This window comes from Entelurus aequoreus, linkage group LG08 (genome assembly GCF_033978785.1).
Source record: "Entelurus aequoreus isolate RoL-2023_Sb linkage group LG08, RoL_Eaeq_v1.1, whole genome shotgun sequence".
Classification (NCBI taxonomy): domain Eukaryota; kingdom Metazoa; phylum Chordata; class Actinopteri; order Syngnathiformes; family Syngnathidae; genus Entelurus; species Entelurus aequoreus.
In genome coordinates this window covers 38,738,759-38,760,433 of record NC_084738.1, presented here as the reverse complement: position 1 = coordinate 38,760,433, position 21,675 = coordinate 38,738,759, and the positions used below count along the sequence as shown (strand labels likewise).

At 38.0% G+C, this 21,675-nt stretch overlaps 1 protein-coding gene across 2 annotated transcripts in view; it reads left to right on the top strand.

The window, feature by feature from the left end:
* The window catches only part of myocd (myocardin), a 70,141-nt gene that overhangs the window by 9,156 nt on the left and 39,310 nt on the right, over positions 1-21,675 (top strand). Inside the window, exon 2 of one of the 2 annotated variants that reach the window (XM_062056450.1) lies at positions 2,387-2,452. The exons of the other annotated variant lie outside the window; for it this stretch is intronic. Within the exon in view, the coding sequence (XP_061912434.1) occupies positions 2,387-2,452 (66 nt within the window). The remainder of the gene's footprint in view (positions 1-2,386; positions 2,453-21,675) is intronic. 2 annotated transcript variants of the gene reach the window in all.

The window sequence follows — 21,675 nt, the reverse complement described above, 5'->3', positions numbered from 1 at the left end:
GCGAGAGAGATTCGGACCGAGAAAGCGACGATTACCCCATTAATTTGAGCGAGGATGAAAGATTTGTGGATGAGGAACATGAGAGTAAAGGACTAGAATGCAGTGCAGGACGTATCTTTTTTCGCTCTGACCGTAACTTAGGTACAAGGGTTCATTGGATTCCACACTTTCTCCTTTTTCTATTGTGGATCATGGATTTGTATTTTAAACCACCTCGGATACTATATCCTCTTGAAAATGAGAGTCGAGAACGCGAAATGGACATTCACAGTGACTTTTATCTCCACGACAATACATCGGTGAAGCTCTTTAGCTACTGAGCTAACGTGATAGCATTGGGCTCAAATGCAGATAGAAACAAAATAAATAAACCACTGACTGGAAGGATAGACAGAAGATCAACTGTGGATATGTAAATACACGGTTAATAATTTCCAGCTTGGCGAAGCTTAAAAATGCTGTTGCTAACGACGCCATTGAAGCTAACTTAGCAACGGGACCTCACAGAGCTATGATAAAAACATTAGCGCTCCACCTACGCCAGCCAGCCCTCATCTGCTCATCAACACCCGTGCTCACCTGCGTTCCAGCGATCGACGGAAGGACGAAGGACTTCACCCAATCATCCGTGTGGTCGGCGGCTAGCGTCGGCTAGCGCGTCTGCTATCCAAGTCAAAGTCCTCCTGGTTGTGTTGCTACAGCCAGCCGCTAATACACTGATCCCACCTACAACTTTCTTCTTTGCAGTCTTCATTGTTCATTAAACAAATTGCAAAAGATTCACCAACACAGATGTCCAGAATACCGTGGAATTTTGAGATGAAAACAGAGCTTTTTTGTATTGGATTCAATGGTGTACAAATACTTCCGTTTATTTAGTGACGTCACGCGCATACGTCATCATACATAGACATTTTCAACCGGAAGTTTAGCGGGAAATTTAAAATTGCACTTTATAAGTTAACCCGGCCGTATTGGCATGTGTTGCAATGTTAAGATTTCATCATTGATACATAAACTATCAGACTGCGTGGTCGGTAGTAGTGGGTTTCAGTAGGCTTTTAAGTAGACTAAAAATGTACCATGGTAGCAATAAAAAATATAACATATATGTAATTTTTACATATTATATATACGGTATATAATATATACTTATATATTATATTATTATCCATCCATCCATCCATTTTCTACCACTTGTCCCTTTTTTGGGGTTGCGGGGGGTGCTGGAGCCTATCATAATATATACAATATATAACAAATTCCAATTAGCATGTACAATATTACAGTATGTTCGTAGGGCAATACAAGATAATTTCTTGAAGATGTCTCTTATTTAACATCAATTGCGATGAGGTGGCCACTTGTCCAGGGTGTACCCCGCCTTCCGCCCGAATGCAGCTGAGATAGGCTCCAGCACCCCTGCGACCCCGAACGGGACAAGCGGTAGAAAAATGGATGGATGGATATCAATTAGAGACGTAATATTTGTAAAAATGTACCAATATTACAGCGGACATCAGGTACAACAAGAGCTAGGCTGTTTACTTGTATGGAGCCGCAGGTGCCGAGTGTGACGTCATAGGTCAACCAGAAAAGCAATACATTTATCCGCGCTAAAAGGAAATAAACGCCCCCCAGTGTAGGGGAGGCACACAGCGTATGACCAATAGTCGCATTTGAGAAAGTGCATGGACACTTGGACTTAACATGTAGGTGTGAAAATACAAAAAATGAACTATTTGAGTAATCAGACTAATTTAGTGCATGGGAATGTAGTGAGTGATGAGCAATATGATTAGATGCATTTTTTTGTTGTTGTCAAAAACAAAGAATACGAATGCAGGCGAACCTCAGACGTAAGCAGACCAACAGACATGGGGGAGTCTTGATGTTTATGACCTTACACTCCCACCTTGACTCTACATGTCTGAATACACACACACATTGAGTGCGTGTACACACCCTGAGGACCACACACACACACACACACACACACACACACACACACACACACACACACACACACATACACGTACACACAGATCTGTTTAAAGCCAGGAGCTGTGTTTATCACTGCTGACATTCTGCTCGCAGAAATATTTGTGACTAAACGGCTCTGCGGTTTTTTTCCTCCGATTTTGCGCAAGCATGTACATCATGCGTGCGTGTGTTTACATTCCACCTCAATGAAAAAAGTGATATTCAATTCAGTTCATCAAAATGATGCTTGGTGCTTTCAACTATTCTGTGCTTCCTGATGTTTCTTTTTTGCTGCCGTCCCTTTCTGTCCTTTGTACGCCTCTTTAATTTTGGCTTTCTTTCTTCCTCATCTTCGCTGTCTGTCTGCCTGACTCTGTCCCCCTCCTCCTCCCCCCACCTATAGTGCTACAGTTAAGACTTCAGCAGAGGAGGACACGAGAGCAGCTGGCAGACCAAGGCATCATGCCTCGTGAGTAACAACCTCCAACAATGAGCTGCAGCAACACACACATTTGCTCCTTGCACTGCAGTGTTTTCAGCTAAATGTGTTAACAATTATGTTGTGAAATTATTGAGGATTCAGCAAACAGGAGATTTTTTTTTTTCAAGGATCCCTTAATAATCATCATGCTCATTTTTAAAAAAAAAGGAAAACCTGCCATTTATTCTAGATGCTATATGAATAATTTAATTTCTTTATTTACATTAACACCTGTGTTAGTGGCCACCTGTCTAAAGTGGCCACACACAAAAAATTCCCTGCAGAGAAAACTCGTTTTTTTAGAAAGCTTGTCTATCTCGGCCACCTGTGTAATTCGGCCACTTATTTTGCATCCCGGAATAGTGGCCATATATTGGCCACTAATATCAAAATGTGCTGCAATGATGCATTATGTTGATGCTCAGTGGCCTTGTGGTTAGAGGGTCCGCCCTGATATCGGTAGGTCGTGAGTTCAAACCAAAGACTACAAAAATTGAACCCATTACCACTCAGCATCAAAAGTTGGAATTGGGGGTTAAATCACCAAAATGATTCCCGAGTGCGGCCCCCGCTGCTGCCCACTGCTCCCCTCACCTCCCAGGGGGTGATCAAGGGGATGGGTCAAATGCAGAGGGTAATTTCACCACACCCAGTGTGTGTGACTATCAGTGGTACTTTAACTTTTTAACCTCATTGGTTCTACAACAGAGTTTGTCAATGTAAAAATTGACACAATGAAGCAAATTTCCCCATAAGAAAATATGTAAATATGAATAATAGCCTCGACAAAAGCCCATATTTTAGTAAAAGTTTGTACACTTTGAACACAATATAAAGTGTGATGCAGTACTGTATATCAAACACAACAAGGGGTGATGGATCAACTTTCTATCTAACAACAAAGCCAAAACAACAACATGCTGAACACTACCTCTTCCTATGCAGCCGCCACAAACACACACACATTGACACTAGCCTCACAGTTTGAAATTACAAATCCCCGTAACGTTAACAGCCAGGTTGCTACAAGGATTCGGAGTAAAACATCAAATCCACTTTACCTTGTCGGTTAATTGTCAGTGGAAGAAAGTGTGAGGGTCTGGGGGTGGAAGTGTTGACAACACTGTGGATACTTCCTGAATGTTTCAAACCCCACATCGCTTGTCCATTGCTTTCTTTGGACTCATACTTGTACAGCCCTTTGAGACACTTGTGATTTAGGGCTATATAAATAAACATTGATTGATTGATTGATACTTAGATAGAAAAACTAAAAAAAAAGCTGTAAAAAGGCTATAAAAAAAAAACCCACTTAAAAGCTCACAAATAGTAATTAGCACTGTAGCTAACAACAGCACTGCTCTGCTGACAGAGATCGATCAGCCCGCCCACAATGGATGCGCTGCAGGCACACAATGGGTGCATGCAATGTCTGTACATTGATACGAGGTTCGTACAGCAAAAAATATTTATATTCTCTCTCTGGTTTGTAAATTGAAAAGTCATTATTACAATTATATCGAGGTTATTGTATCATACTGACTCTTTTCAGGATAATTTTGCTACAAAATTATTGTTTTCTTGTTTTGAATTACTTTATTCCATAACATTTAAGTTTGATGATAAAATAAACAATAGCATTTATCGATCTTCTTACATTGGCACACACTTGCTCAGTGGCCTTGTGGTTAAAGTGTCCGCCCTGAGATCGGTAGGTCGTGAGTTCAAACCCCAGCCGAGTCATACCAAAGACTATAAAAATGGGACCCAATACCTCCCACTCAGCATCAAGGGTTGGAATTGGGGGTTAAATCACCAAAATTATTCCACCGCTGCTGCTCACTGCTCCCCTCACCTCCCAGGGGGTGGAACAATGGCATGGGTCAAATGCAGAGAGTAATTTCACCACACCTAGTGTGTGTGTGACTATCAGTGGTACTTTAACTTTTACTTCATGTTATCCCGCGCCACTCATTTGTTCTTGAACTTTCAGCAAGCAGCAGCTCTCTACTCTCGCCTTCTCAACAAACCATCGCCCTGACTAACGTCTCATCCTTCATGTTTACTAATCTCACCATTCCCGTCGTCTCAGCTTCAACGTGTGAGTTAGCCATAGCTGCAACCGCCGCAAAGCCTGGCTCAAAATGGCTCTCAACCTGCCAATTGTGGCCATTTTTGTTGTTTCCCTTAAATGGTTGCTATAGAAGGTGTGAGTGTACTTATATAATCAACCTAAATAATCTAAACCTCTTTCATAATAATAAGCTAATTTGAGTAAAACATCTTAAAGCAGGGGTGGATCACGAAAGTATTACAAAATAAATAATGTATTAATATGACATCAGTGACACCCCCACTCGGAGAGTGACCAATATTTTAAACCCTAAACACGCCCGATACTTTTCGATACTTTTAAAAATAAAGGGGACCCCAAAAATAATTAATTATTAGTTTTATTTTAACAAAACATATTATGAATAATTAAACACATGTTTCGTATTGCAATCAAAGAAACATTTTGGCATTAAATAAGATGGTAAACATATTAGACAACTTTTCTTTTAGTAGTAAGTAAGCAAACAAAGGCTCTTAATTAGTCTGCTGACGTATGCAGTAACATATTGTGTCATTTTCATCATTCTCTTATTTTGTCAAAATTATAAGAGACAAGCTGTAGAAAATGGACTATTAATCAACGTGTTAATTTACTGTTAATATCTGGTTGTTTTCTGTTTTAATATGTTTTATATATATGTCTGTGAAAATGTAATAAACACTTATTCTTTTGTTGTTTGATACTTTACATAAGTTTTGGCTGATACTACAAATGTTGGTATCAATCCAATACCAAGTCGTTACAGGGTCATACATTGGTCATTATTAAAGTTCTCCTGTGTCCAGGGACGTGTTTCCTAGGTTTATAAACAATAAAAAAGACGAAAGATTTTGTGGTAATAAAAAATGTTGACGTAATCATTGTAGTGTCGACAGTGTACGGCTCTTGTACTTGATATCGTTACAGTGGATATTTGTATAGATCCACACATTTGTTTGCATTGAGGAGTGCTAACTTGCTGTTAGCGATTAGCTATTGTATCCTCCTACGGTGTGTAGTGAAGCATGTTTAGCTATTTCTCGTCCTGCAGGGATGATACTTGCAAGAAACTTACTTTATTTATAGCCAAATCTTTTTTCCTTTTTTAAAAATTCAGATTATGTTTATAAACTCAGTAAATATGTCCCAGGACACATGAGGATTTTGAATATGACCAATGTATGATCCTGTAGCTACTTGGTATCGGATCGATATCTAAATGTAGGGTATCATCGAAAACTAATGTAAAGTATCAAACAACAGAAGAATAAGTGATTATTACATATTAACAGAAGTGTAGATAGAACATGCTAAAAGAGAAAGTAAGCAGATATGAACAGTAAATGAACAAGTGGATTAATAATCCACTTTTACAATTTGTCCCTCATAATTTTGACAAAATAATAGAATGATAAATGACACAATATGTTACTGCATACGTCAGCAGACAAATTAGGAGCCTTTGTTTGCTTACTTACTACTAAAAGATGAGTTGTCTAGTATGTTCACTATTTTATTTAAGGTCAAAATTGTTCTTTGATTGCAATAAGAAACATATGTTTAATGTACCGTAAGATTTTTTGTTAAAATAAAGCATTGCTTTGAAAACTGGTCCTGGGTAAGACACTTAACTGCATCCAGGTGGAGTGGGGATGTCTGATTTTTGGGGGGCTAGCGTATTTTAAGGCAAACCTTGACTGTAATTGAGTCATCCGGCTGCTCACACTAACCAGATCCAGCACGTCTCCTCTCCCGCTGGTGCAGTTGGAGAAGGCAGGTGCCCAAAGTGCGTGGGTCTCAGGCTCGCAACCTATGATCCACCCTAAAAAAAGGCTATCTGTGGCAAAACAATGAGCCTCAATTTCTGTACCCCAAGTAAAAGTCCTGTGGCGATAGTATTTTGAACGTTGGGGACAGGCCTGGTCAGCTTGAGGTCCTTAGTCTGGAACCACACATGTACGGTGCAAACATTGGTCACCACAAACCCCCCCTGACTGGCATACCACGGTCAGTGGGGACCTGCTCACACGGCCAAAATACAAAAAGAAAACCAAAACTGAACCCTTTCACAGTGGGAGCATCGAACGTAAGGACCCTCGTAGACACTGACAACACAGACTGAACGGATTCTCCTTCCCCGCTCACCATCCACACTTCCCTGTAATACGTGTTTTCTGCTGTGTCCTGGGCTTGAGCAGCCACATCAGACATCGTGACCCCACAAAGAGCAATAATTGACACTCAAATGATCTGTTAAATGATTCCTATCATTCGGATACAAACAACTGCGTTGTAGCTTTAAAAACAGTTACAAGTCAATTCAATTTGATGAACTTTACTGCCTCTTACTACTGAAATTACTAAATTTATTAGCAGAATAGTGAACATTACAACTGTTTATTCATTAAGTCTTGGCTTTATGATTACTTTTGCAAGCATCTGAAGACACAACGACATTTTGGGTTTTTGTCGTTGATCGCAATAAAACAATAGTCGAAACAAATTGGGAAATCTTGAGACAAGACTCTCTCATTGGATAGTTTTGCAATTTTAAAGTTGTATAAATAGCATATACTTGTCAAGCTTGAGACCTCCGATTTCGGGAGGTGTGGGGTGAGGGGCGTAGTCGGGGGCGTGGTTGGGGGCGTGGTTAAGAGGGGAGGAGTATATTTACAGCTAGAATTCACCAAGTCAAGTATTTCATATATATATATATATATACACTACCGTTCAAAAGTTTGGGGTCACATTGAAATGTCCTTATTTTTGAAGGAAAAGCACTGTACTTTTCAATGAAGATAACTTTAAACTAGTCTTAACTTTAAATAAATACACTCTATACATTGCTAATGTGGTAAATGACTATTCTAGCTGCAAATGTCTGGTTTTTGGTGCAATATCTACATAGGTGTATAGAGGCCCATTTCCAGCATCGATCACTCCAGTGTTCTAATGGTACAATGTGTTTGCTCATTGGCTCAGAAGGCTAATTGATGATTAGAAAACCCTTGTGCAATCATGTTCACACATCTGAAAACAGTTTAGCTCGTTAAAGAAGCTACAAAACTGACCTTCCTTTGAGCAGATTGAGTTTCTGGAGCATCACATTTGTGGGGTCAATTAAACGCTCAAAATGGCCAGAAAAAGAGAACTTTCATCTGAAACTCGACAGTCTATTCTTGTTCTTAGAAATGAAGGCTATTCCACAAAATTGTTTGGGTGACCCCAAACTTTTGAACGGTAGTGTATATATATATATAGATATATATATATATACATCCTGAAAATATGCAAACAAAACTGTGTTTGGATAATTGAATGGAATAACGTGATTGGGCAGGCATGCTGTTTATATCGTGGGAAAGCGGACGTGAAAAAAGGCTGTCCTCACTCAGGTCCGCATGGAGCTGGAGGGGGCGTGGCCTCCAGCTCCGACTGAAAACCGGGAGATTTTCGGGAGAATATTTGTCCCTGGAGGTTTTCGGGAGAGGCGCTGAATTTTGGGAGTCTCCCGGAAAATTCGGGAGGGTAGGCAAGTATGACAAATAGGTACATATCTATGAATGTTGTCATTCATCCAGTCATTGTCATCTCAGAGCATTCAGTCGATCGCAACTGGACTGTTTGGTTTGTCTTAGAAGACTTTTTTCCTCTGATCCGAATAGGCTTCATCAGTTCGTGCTCATAGACTTCGATTTGTCAGATCTGATTGCGAACTGATTGGTCAGATCTGACCAATCTAGATCCATGAGCACAAACTGATGAAGCCTCAGTTGTAATACACTTTTCTACCACTCAAACAAACAGAAAAGTTTTGAAGCTGAAGTCATTGAAAAGTTAAAAAACAAAACAAAAAGATTACTAAAGTGGTGAAACTATATTTTCATATGCACTTTCATTTTATTGACAGTTAAATTAAGAAATATATTTATTATTCATTCAGTTTATTCATTTTAGCACAACGTAATTTATTTTTCATCAGTTATTTATGAGTTCCTTCTTATGCAGTATATTTAGTAAGTACTTATTGTTCTAATCAGCCTGATGTAAACTTAAGATTTATGTGTTGAATAAATAATAATATTTGTGATTACCCACATGCTTTCAAGGTTGTAAACTGTAAGTAGGTTAGATATAATTATTGAATATGATTAAAATCAAGAGTAAGGTTACCAATTCAGTGTTAACATTTGAGTGCCTCAAGGTCAAAAAGGTTAAGAACCCCTCTACTCCAGTATACCTGATACCATAACCAGTACGACCCATGAATCTTTTTAATCCGGCCTGTCCAACTTTACAAAAATATTTCATTAAAACCTTTAATACTAGAGCTAGAGCCAGTGACAACATATGTAATGCTGTTGTAAAAGTATTTTTTGGGGCAATGGAAACATTTACAACATTTTCTTAAATTGGAGGGTCTCTGTTTTCCCGTGATATCGATGTCAGTACAGTAAAACAGAGCGGGGGGAGCTAAGAGGGTCGGAGAAACAAGCTTTATGTCAGAAGTTGTGCAGAAAAGTGATATTTAATCTGACATTTGGGTGTTTCGCCTTGTCGTTTGTCACATTTTTGCCTTGGTTTTGTTTGATGGCAAACATGTGGAGGAGGTCGATACATGGCTGATTCAAGGACGGGAGGAATCTCCTGAATCCCAGTAAGTAGCAAATACTCCTCCAAAAACAAATAGTGGCCCAAAGTTTGTCTTCTCTCTGATGCGCAATGTTTTAAAGTTCATAGTTTTGATCTTTACCCAAAATCGGTTATTTATGTACATTATGGGTGTGTAAAAACCTGGACAATTATATTCTGTTTTTTTAGTTGGTCTGTCGTCATACTTTAGTATAACACTTAAAGCATGCAGTAATACAAAACTGCCAGGTGTTAAAATACGTAGTAGTCTTGAAAAAAAGGGACAAAAGCATGTTTGTTGACCTGCTCAGTGGCCTTGTGGTTAGAGTGTCTGCCCTGAGACTGGAAGGTTGTGAGTTCAAACCCCAGCCAAGTCATACCAAAGACTATAAAAATGGGACCCATTACCTCCCTGCTTGACACTCAGCATCAAGGGTAGGAATTGGGGTTTGAATCACCAAATGATTCCCGAGCATCCCCATGTTCACCCAGGGGGTGAACATGGGGATGGGTCAAATGCAGAGGGTAATTTCACCACACCTAGTGTGTGTGTGACTATCGTTGGGACTTTAACTTTATACTGTACATATTTTATGAAAACAATAGACAGTAGATGCAAAAGATACAAAAGATGCCAACATTTTCACAGCTACTTATAGGGTGCTAACTTTCCATTGTATTTTAAGCGTTATAACCCACCCTCTTACCACTTAATTGGTTCTTAAACATGGTTCGCCAACCGAAAAGTTCGTAGAGTGAAGAAAAGGTCCCCATAAAAGTCAATGTCAATATGAAAAATTGGTTCTCGCCTCGACAAAACTCCCAAAAAACTGCATACTTTCAAGACACAATAACATAACAAGGGGGTAATGGCTCAACTATCTCTTTTTAATCCGAACAACACAACAACATTACGGCAAGATTAAATGTCAACACACACTCACACACATACCACCACACACACAAACGCATGTCTGGTTGATGCGCTCCAAAACCAAAAAAAGAAGAATAATTTTACCTTTTGTCTAGGAAGATTTGTGGCATTGTTGAATACTCTCGGAGCTTTGTAGTAACAAACAAGCAATGGCTTCACGTAGTCATCGCTAGTCTTAACACAAACTAGCAGTGAGATGCGAAAAAACTTGGGACTTCCCACGTGCCGGATTTTGGATGCCGTCGGGCTGTAATTTAGGGACCGCTGGGTTAAACGAACCAGTGGTGTTTTTGTTTTTGCTTCGAAAAATGTAACAGTGAGGAAGTTGCAGACATCCCCTTTAAGAGTGTTTTGAGATAAGAGCTGTCGCTCAGCTAATTGTTTTTGCTTTAAGTTGCAAGCTAAAAGTTGTGATACGAGCATCCCCACTGTTAGTTGTTGTAGAAAATTTCAAAGTGAGCCTTGTAAGATCCGTCGAAAACATCCAGACACATCTCCGAGAGGGACAAGCGGTAGAAAATGGATGGATAGATGGACTCTTTCAGCGAGGCATAGGCCCATTACGCTCTAATTTGTGCAGGAAGTGGGTTGGAAGGGTTTGATCCAAAAAGTGTCTTTCTCGTTCATAACGTAGGCATAGAGCAGGAAAATATGAAGTAGATGCAGCGAGACAACACAGCCAAACAAGAGTCGGTAAGCGACCGCCAAGGAATGCTTTCATGCTGAAAGACTCTCAGTTTCCTGGTGATAGGCCACATTTCCTTAGACAGTACCTGTTTACAACACTGCGTCTTCGGAGTGCTGTATGAATGCAGAGACATAGTGATGAGGACATGTAGACCTGACTGACCTGAGAGTGCTCTTAAATCTTTGCCATCAAGCAGATTAATTGTCTCTGCTGCTCTCAGGTCAGGGTTGTGCAGTAATACTTTGCAGATATCTTGTTTAACATTGACTGCCAGCACATTAAAGGCCACACGTGTCATACGATGCTGAATTATTTGCCACAACTTCTTACGCACTATCTCTATAGCCATCCATCCATCTATTCATCTATAACGCTGCGGGGGATGCCCACTTTTCACTTTACATCTACAGTTTTTAAAACTCTGGGCTGCAGTGTGCTGTAGGATGTTCCTTATTTTGTTGTTTTTGTTTACTTTTATACAATATTTCACTTTAAAAACTGTTTATCTTCCTTTATTTTCCCCTTTTTTAGACAAACTTCACATGTGTGACAGTTTGCAAAAAAATACATGAATAACAAATGAATAAAAATACATGTAATATCTTTATACGTTTGTATATATGCATTGTATATGTATATCAGTGATACATTACAATGCAATATTTTATCTACATATATAAAATCATATAAAATAACCTAAAACTATGCACAACTTTCGAAAAATACAAAGTTAAATACAGTGAAATACAATTATTTACTACGAAGCATTTCATTTCCAATACCAATTTAAGAAAGTACTGTATCTATTTTGAATATTTTGTCTAAACAAACTAGTCATCAAACAAACTACTATAGTCAATTAAAATGACATATTTACTATCAACAAGTAAGGCAGGTTAGCCTTTTCAATGAATTCACAAATAAGAATCCAATTAAATAATGATAATAACAATACTTTCGGAAAACTCTGGAAATATGGCACAAACATTCAGACAAGAACAAAGTCATGTGCAAAGTACAAAACCCAGGACTAATACAATCACAGAATTTTATTTTTTTTTAAGTGTATGGTTCAGGAGTGTCCAAACGAGATGGCAAATTTCATTGTAGAATTTCACCAGGAGCATCGTATACATATTTACAACCAGTGGTCTGATTGCTGCCATTTTGTCACCAACAAAAGTAACTCTGATATTAATTGTAAGTCATGTGAAAGAAATACAGCATTTACTTATTTGACCCAATCCAAACAACTTTCCCTAGTCACGGTGAAAGAAAAAAAAAATCAACCAGTACAAATATTCAACAAACATGGTCACACATAACACAACATGCTCATTGAACTTTGAGGATACTATAAAAATGTACAGTCAACATAAAAAAAATTAAAATGACACCCATTACAAGGTATGAAAAAAAAAAAAATTCTCTTCACACTTATCCATGTTTGGCCTTAAGGGGGTTGTCACGGAAGTAAACAAGGTAGGAGTTAAACTTTCACATACTCTTAATAGCCAATTATAACAATTAATAATTATATATTCATTGTATTAATATAATAATAGGTGTATATATATATATATATATATATATATATATATATATATATATATATATATATATATATATATATATATATATATATATATATATATATATATATATATATATATATATATATATATATAAGTTTGGACACCCCTGGTATAGTTGGATAGTTGACAAAAGCTGCATGCGTCTCGTATGCAGTGTTGCTTAACCATAGTGTCGCCAAAAAATATCTGTTCTTGAGCTGTGGTCCGTAGACCTATGGGTCACAGTGGTACTCACTTTTCCACCATGTTTGGCAGTAATGACAAGCTCAAACAAACAGAACAAGTCTGGAGCTAAAGTCATTCTTGAGCGCAAAAATCATGACTAAAATGGTGAAGCTGTATTTTAATTTGCACTTAAATTCTATTGACAGTTTATTTGGGAAACCTATATGTTATTTATTATTAATTTTGTTAAATTGTATTTATTTTAGCACTGCGTAATTGTATGTAAATTAATTTTTCTTTAGTTTTTATGAGTCGCTTCTTTTGCAGTATATTTGATTAGTATTTATTTTTGTAATCAGCCTGACCCATACTTGCCAACCTTGAGACCTCCGATACCGGGAGGTGGGGGATGGGAGGCGTGGTCGGGGGTGGTTGGGGGCGTGGTTGGGGGCGTGGTTAAGAGAGGAATATATTTAAGCTAGAATTCACCAACTCAAGTATTTCATATATATATATATATATATATATATATATATATATATATATATATATATATATATATATATATATATATATATATATATATATATATATATGTGTATATATATATATATATATATATATTTGTATATATATATATATATATAAATATATATATATATATATATATATATATATATACACTACCGTTCAATAGTTTGGGGTCACCCAAACAATTTTGTGGAATAGCCTTCATTTCTAAGAACAAGAATAGACTGTCGAGTTTCAGATAAAAGTTCTCTTTTTCTGGCCATTTTGAGCGTTTAATTGACCCCACAAATGTGATGCTCCAGAAACTCAATCTGCTCAAAGGAAGGTCAGTTTTGTAGCTTCTGTAACGAGCTAAACTGTTTTCAGATGTGTGAACATGATTGCACAAGGGTTTTCTAATCATCAATTAGCCTTCTGAGCCAATGAGCAAACACATTGTACCATTAGAACACTGGAGTGATAGATGCTGGAAATGGGCCTCTATACACCTATGTAGATATTGCACCAAAAACCAGACATTTGCAGCTAGAATAGTCATTTACCACATTACCAATGTATAGAGTGTATTTCTTTAAAGTTAAGACTAGTTTAAAGTTATCTTCATTGTACAGTGCTTTTCCTTCAAAAATAAGGACATTTCAATGTGAACCCAAACTTTTGAACGGTAGTGTATAAGTATAAAACACTTGACTTTCAGTGAATTTTGTCTATATATATATATATATATATATATTTATTTTATTATACATATAAATAAAAGAAATACTTGAATTTCAGTGTTCTGGAGGCTATCCAGTAGATGGCAGTATTGTCCTGTTTAAGAGTGTCACAACATTGCTGTTTACGGCAGACGAACTGCTTTACGGTAGACTAAATGTAACTGCTGTTGTTGTGTGTTGTTACCGTGCTGGGAGGACGTTAATGAAACTGCCTAACAATAAACCCACATAAGAAACCAAGAACTCGCCCTCGATCATTCTACAGTTATGACGTCATTGGGCAGGCAAGCTGTTTATATTGTGGGAAAGCGGACGTGAGAACAGGCTGTCCCCATTCAGGTCCGCATCCGGCTGAATTCGGGGAGTTTGTCGGGAGAAAATTTCTGCCGGGAGGTTATCGGGAGAGGCGCTGAATACCGGGAGTCTCCCGGTAAAAACGGGAGGGTTGGCAAGTATGGCCTGACCTAAACCTTGATAATAATCTTTGTAATTAACACATTGTTTCATATCATTTGACAAGGTTTATCCAGTTAAAATGTAAGTAGATTAGATATAATTATTGAATAGGACTGAAATCAAGAGTAAGATTACTAATTCAATGTTCCTTTGGAGTACAAAGGTTGGAGCCCGATGTCAAAAAGGTTAAGAACCCCTGCTTTAAAGGATTTTGGTGAGAAGAACTGAGGGAAGATGCGTAACTCCCACCTCACAAACCTGTCGCTTTACAGTCTGCAAATTGCATATTTGCATTTCAAAGACAACATTTAGAAATAGTTCCAAGCTGTGTTAATACTAGCTAACAAGCGTGTTGCTCTATGTAGACCAACCCAGTGTGGTGAGATCATTACTTGGGCCAAAATCCAGGCAATAACGTATCCGATATCATTATCACCAGAAAAAATTGATCCCGATATGATCCGATATTTTATTTTATTCATAAAAAAGCTAAACTGCATCCATTGTCAATAATGTCGTTCGGGCAAAAATCGGACATCCATAAATATTACAAATGATCACAATTTTTTTTTTTTAAACTTGCCATCTACTTTGGAAATCAATTTAATTTGCAATTGGGGTTGAATTGAATAAGAACAAAACAATTGAGACCAGTTGGTAATGGGTTCCGTATTGCAGGTGGTCACCAGGCTGCAGGGACAACAAGAGAACGACTTCAACAGCAGGGCTTAGGGTTTGTTAAACGGTGTATTTGGCACCGCTTGCTATTTCACACACTGAGTTCCCAGATAAACCAGCAGTAAGAAGTGTGCAAGGGAACGGAATCCAGAGGTCTGGCACAGTGCTATCAGGTTTCTAGGAGTCTGTCACAGATAACACACCAGGCGGAAACACAACTCATTTATATTGATTGTTTATCCATTGATTGTGGGATAGTGCCATTTTGAATGCTGAAGATCATTTATACTTGTTATTTTGCACTAAAATTATTATATTATTAATAGTATTCTACCCCATTTATGTCACTCAACTATTTCCACATTTCCCAAACCGTTCCAACACCAAAATGTTCAGCTCAATCAGGATATTGACTATCTAACAGTGGTGTGCCGTCAGGGCCAGCAAGACCTTCTCAGCTGGCCTAACATAACCAGAAACCATGATCATAATTAAAATTAAAAGTCATTTTTATTTTACTTTCCCTACATATCTACAAGTATTCATATTCTCTTCATGTCATATTATGCTCCTTCCAGCGCTGTTGTTTTTAGGTTATAGAGGTTTTATCCAATCAGAATGCAGCTAGCTTATGTTGCCATGCTGTACCAATTCTGCCCGAGGCCTTCAGATTCAGCAATGCGGGCGACCATGTGCTGTAAGTGAAGGGACACAAACATTTGACAGACAGTTGCGATAGCCAATCAGATCACGAGTTGTTGTCAGTACGGCCTTCTAGATGGCCTAAGGCAGATATATATTGTGATGTTATGAGCTAGGTAACATAAGAACTACATTACCCAGCATGCCACAGTAGTGAAGAGCATGCGAAGTAGCCCCGTTTTGCCATGCCGGCAGCGGGATGTTTTTGATGAGCACGTTGTGGAGTAAACTTTAAGAACTCACCCAACACGCCTCGTCTGCATCTTTTATGATTAGACAAGACAACACATATATTTGCAAGGCCATTTTCAAGAAGGATATTTAAAGAGAAACTACATCTTGTGAGACGATGTCAGCCAACCCCGGAAGCTCGAATGGTTTCTACTTATTGTGAGTTCAGATATGTTATTTCTTTAATTTTTCACGTTTAATATGTTTTTTTGCTATTTTAATTTTGATAGTACCATATAAGATATGTTTTAATTGCTGATGTGGGTTTATTGATTTTTAAATGCGCCAGAAAAAAATCCGTTATGCACACTGTTGGTGGTGATTCAATGCCCAGTAGTTCGTAAATGTGTTCCTGCATAGTGTTTCTCCAGCAATGGTCATGTGGTGACATAAATGATGGTATTTTGAGAGGTAATCATTGAAGTCGGACATCACCGAAGGTCTAGGTGGGAAACGCACGGCCCACCACGGCTATTTATTGACCCCAAAAATTCCTACATTGTCCGTAATGCCACATTTTTCATGACAACGAATCGATAATTTCAATCATTACAAGTTCCACAATTCTCAAGGGATTCAAATCATTGCAGCAAAGAAACATTCAAATCAATCAAAGAAGTGTTCTACATTGCAAAAATGTCACAAATTTCTAATTTTTAAAATACCCCTTTGATCCAAAACATCCCAACACCATAACTTTTCTAATACTCAGACTACTGTCATTTCTGGACCATAAGCCGCTAATTTTTTCTGACGCTTTGAACCCTGCGCTTTATACAATGCTGTGGCTAATTTATGGCAGTTTTACAGATTCACAAGCTCCACATGCTGTCAATAAATTCATCCTGGTTGCATCAAACTAATGAAATTTCTGAACAGGTCACGGTGGACCGATGTAATTGTTAACATTAAATCAAACGTACTCACACGATCAGAAATTTAGCAAATTATGGACTTACCCTCATTATAGAGAACACACGACGCACCCCAAAAGCTTAAGACGATCGACTTGGACATCAAAAAAGGAAACAGCAACTGCACAGAACGGAAATTCAACACCTCTAAAGGCTGAAATATACTCACGTGTCACGTAGCTTGCGTCCCCTCTGACGGCATCTTGATTCGCTTGTAGTGCTTCAAGCTCGTGACCTGCAATTCTCTTTTAAACACTAGGGGGCAGTGTGTCCAGATGGAGCAACCGCAGCTGCCATTGAGTAGATATGTACCTTCTTGTAAAGAGTGACGACAACCACCACAGTGACTTCCTTGTCTGCGCTGGAACTAATCATTCAGACACATTAGTTTACTTTTAATGGACGTTTTCATAAACCAGAGGAAAATGTGTTTGTGAAGCCGGACCGTGTAACCCCTGAACGAGTCGCCACAGAGGACAGGCGAATTTGCAACGCTATTTGGCCGTTTTGGGACAAGAGAAAGCTGTGTAACTGAAAATAAACAAAACTGTTAAATAACTATTGTAATGACCTGGTGGTGTTAATGTTCATGTGTTATTGATGTTCAGAGTGATTGACGGAGAATGAGGAAGGGTTATGTGTGAGAGAAATAGACAAAGACAGAGTGTGTACACAAAAAATAATATGTGTCGGAATTCACACAAGATTGACAATAAAAGTTAAAAAGAGTGTCATACTTTGTGTGACTTCTTCGGGATGCAACAATAAAACAAGCTGAAAATCGACACATTCATGATTTTTTTTTTTTTTTAGAGCACACCAAGATATTAAGTACACATTATCAGTTTGCATGAAAATCTTTAGTCACTGTTGCTTTATCTTAACAAAGTTGACCAAGTTGGCGGGAAGCTAGAATTTTTGGGAGGTGCATGTCAGGGAGGGGGAGAGGAGCAACACTGTGTCGCTAAAACAAGCTAAGTGACGTGAGAGGAGATTTCAGCCTAAACGGGCCCCATAAGGCCTGACAGTCGCGCCCAGGAAGAGGAGAGGCTCCTGTATGTGGTGTTACAGGCACCGCGACCGCCTTTTGAGTTTGAGTTTGAGTTTATTCCGAACATGCAAGCATACAACATGATACATCACAATTTCCAGTTTCTCTATTCAACATGTTCGAAAAGGAGTAGGAAGAAGCAGAGCTTATTTAATCCTACCCCTTTTCCTTTACCTAACAGTTGCTAAAACTTTTGTTCACTTCCTGTTCTCAATGTATTCACAATATACTCCATAAGTAATCACAATAAAAATAAATCAATAATACTCGGTGAAGTAAGTTACATTTCATATGGTGAGATGAGTAAGATTATCTTGAAAATGAATGGATGGATTAAATAAATTCAGAATGTTTATCATGGTTCTTCTTCTTTGTACTTTGTAAACACTTTAGGTTTGAAGAGTTTCTTGAAGTGGATCATATTAGTACATTGTTTGATTTCTTAGCTTAATCCATTATTTATTTGCTTAATAATTTTGTTACATGTGTGAGTGAACACATGCACCCATGAAAACATTTCATGTTTTAATGTGCACACACAGACTTGTGCGGCCAATATATGTATAAAATAAAATTAGTCCAACAATTAGGTAGATGTGGTTTATATTTAGGCGCACTCGGAAATTACGGTATCTGATTTCAAACGTTCCCAATTTTTTTCAGGAATTCCACATTTTCCAGCCCAAAATTTCCCATTAAAAGGAATGTCATTTTTCCACATTTTCAATCCATTCCAATCAATTCCAGCACCAAAACATCCAGCGTAACATTTTTCCACATTTCAGTAATTCCCACATTTCCTCAAATTCCACATTTTCCGTGCAGCACTATAATACACACTAAAAAATGCTGGGTTATTTTGATAACCCAATTTATGAGTTGCGAGTCCATCCATCCATCCATTTTCTACCGCTTATTCCCTTCGGGGTCACGGGGGGCGCTGCAGCCTATCTCAGCTACAATCGGGCGGAAGGCGGGGTACACCCTGGACAAGTCGCCACCTCATCACTGGGCCAACACAGATGAGTTGCGAGTGTTGGGTTAAATGTTGGAGTTATTTTTATGAAGAGCAATCCATTTTTGAGTTATAAGAGTGTTATTTTAACTAAATTTCTGGGTTTTCAAAACTATGAACCATGTTGTTCAATGAGTAATACATTTTTGGGTAGAAGGCTTTTTTTTTTTATTAAAAAGGTCCTTTTTTCTTGAAGGGAATTTTATTAAGGATTAATCTCATTAACATTATTTACAATCACACATCTTATGTACAAGAAAATATTTGAGCATGCTGTATAGAACTACTATGACCCTACACGGCAATTCTCGTTAAAAAAAAAATGTCACTCATATCTTGCTTTTGAGTATATTTTAAAGGAATAAAATAATTTTCATCTGTAGTTGTAAAGGATTAGGACAAACCAGCAGTAAAATTTATCATTTTTAACCAACTATTGGGTCAAAGATTAAATTGTGCAACCCAATAGTTGGGTTTGGAATAACCCAACATTGTAGTGAGCCTAACTCCGCTTTTGTGTTAAATAAATTCAACCCAATAGCTGGGTTATGAATTCATTGAGTGGCCATAACTCAACTTTTGGGTTAAATAATTAAACCCAGTAGTTTGGTTGGGAATAACCCAACATTAAGTTATCACAACTCAACTTTTTGGTTAAATAATTTAACGCAAAAGTTGGATTGAAAAAATTAACCCAAAATGTTGAGTTAAAATAACTCAGATAGGGGTTTGTCCTCTTCTGAACCAGCAGTTGGGTTAAAACTGCTATATTTTAACCCAACATTTTTAAGTGTGTAGGCAAGTTTAGCACACTTCATCTACATTTGATCTCCATGGCTGTTTGATGTTCTTGCAGGTAGAAACACAAATGGGATCATTCATGCTTAATGCATTACATGCACCTCCTAGTTTACATTTGACAAATTCAGTCAAAACGTTAGTTTCAAAGTGTGTCGTTGTTTGTTTTGATTTAGCAGGAGAGTGTTTGAAAGTGTGTAAGACAGCTTCAAACTCACTGGATCACGTTACGTTCTGCCTTTTTGTGCTGGTCTTACCGTCGTACAGCAGTTTGGTTACACAACTGAAACACTGTTGTAACTGTGTGATATTAAATCAGGCCAGGCGGAGACAGCAGAGGTGTTCGGGAAAGCACTGCAGACTCCTGGCACAGTTGAGTTATAAACAGATGATGATGTCATCTTTGAGGGTGGGCAGCAAATGGCTTTTCAACGTGACAACCTACCCTTGAAAAAGGAAGAGACTGAGAAAGAACTGGATAGTGTGTGCACGTCCATTGAAAATGTTTACATTTTAAACATGTTTATCACGTCATGAACACATTGGGAATCACTGGGCACAGTTGCCCAAAAGGAGTACATTTTTCTACCACTCGACATTAAAACCAGGATTATTCTCCCGAAGCAAACGCGATCTATTCTTGTGTCAAGACTTTTCCAGGGTGTCCTTAAAGTCTGGATGGTGGGGCCCCTAAGTACATCACTGACTTGTTATGCCCCTACTCTTCAGGGCGCAACCTCCGGTCTTCAGGCCAGGGTTTTTTAAAGATCCCGAAAACTCGTTTTAAAACCCGTGGAGACCTGGCATTCCAGGCTATAGCTCCCAGACTCTGCAACAATTTGCACCAGTCCCTCTGTGATCTGGACTGTGTTGAAACTTTTAAGAAACATTTGAAAACTTCTCTTTTCAGTAAAGCTTTTAGTTAATGCATTTTTTAACTATCATTTTTAATCCACTTTGTATCCTTTTTATGATGTAGCCCCTGTTGTTTTAAATTGAATTGTTGTTTTACTTCACCTATGTTTTGTGCAGCGCTTTGTGATTTTATCTGTGAAAAGCGCTTTATAAATAAAATGTACTTACCATATTTTTCGGAGTATAAGTCGCTCCGGAGTATAAGTCGCACCGGCCGAAAATGCATAATAAAGAAGGAAAAAAACATATATAAGTCGCACTGGAGTATAAGTCGTATTTTTGGGGGAAATGTATTTGCTAAAACCCAACACCAAGAATAGACATTTGAAAGGCAATTTAAAATAAATAAAGAATAGTGAACAACCGGCTGAATAAGTGTACGTAATATGACGCATAAATAACCAACTGAGAACGTGCCTGGTATGTTAACGTAACATATTATGGTAAGAGTCATTCAAATAACTATAACATATAGAACATGCTATACGTTTACCAAACAATCTGTCACTCTTAATCGCTAAATCCCATGAAATCTTATACGTCTAGTCTCTTACGTGAATGAGCTAAATAATATTATTTGATATTTTACGGTAATGTGTTAATAATTTCACACATAAGTCGCTCCTGAGTATAAGTCGCACCCCTGGCTAAACTACGAAAAAAACTGCGACTTATAGTCCGAAAAATACGGTACTTACTTACTTGCAAATAGTCAAAAATATATGTATCGTACAATTTATTTGTTTGTTAGACGGGAGTTTCTTCTTTTTTTACTTATATATGTTATTACAACTTTGGAAACTTGTGTTAAACAGTGCCGAAGCATCAAATCATACGGTTCATGCATTTAGACGTGAGCTTGCACGCAGTTTTAAATGTTTCTGAACACCCGCCTGCTCTGATGTCTGTTAAAAAAAATACTACTGTGTTTATTTGTCCACGACATTTTACACGGGACTGTTTTTTCAACATGGGCCAGTACAAACTTAAAGTAAGTGCTGAACTACTGCTGTAGGACGGCACGACTCCAACATTATCACGAGGTTGTGTTGAAGAACCTCAAGAAAAGGCTGTAAGTCAACTGATCAGTGT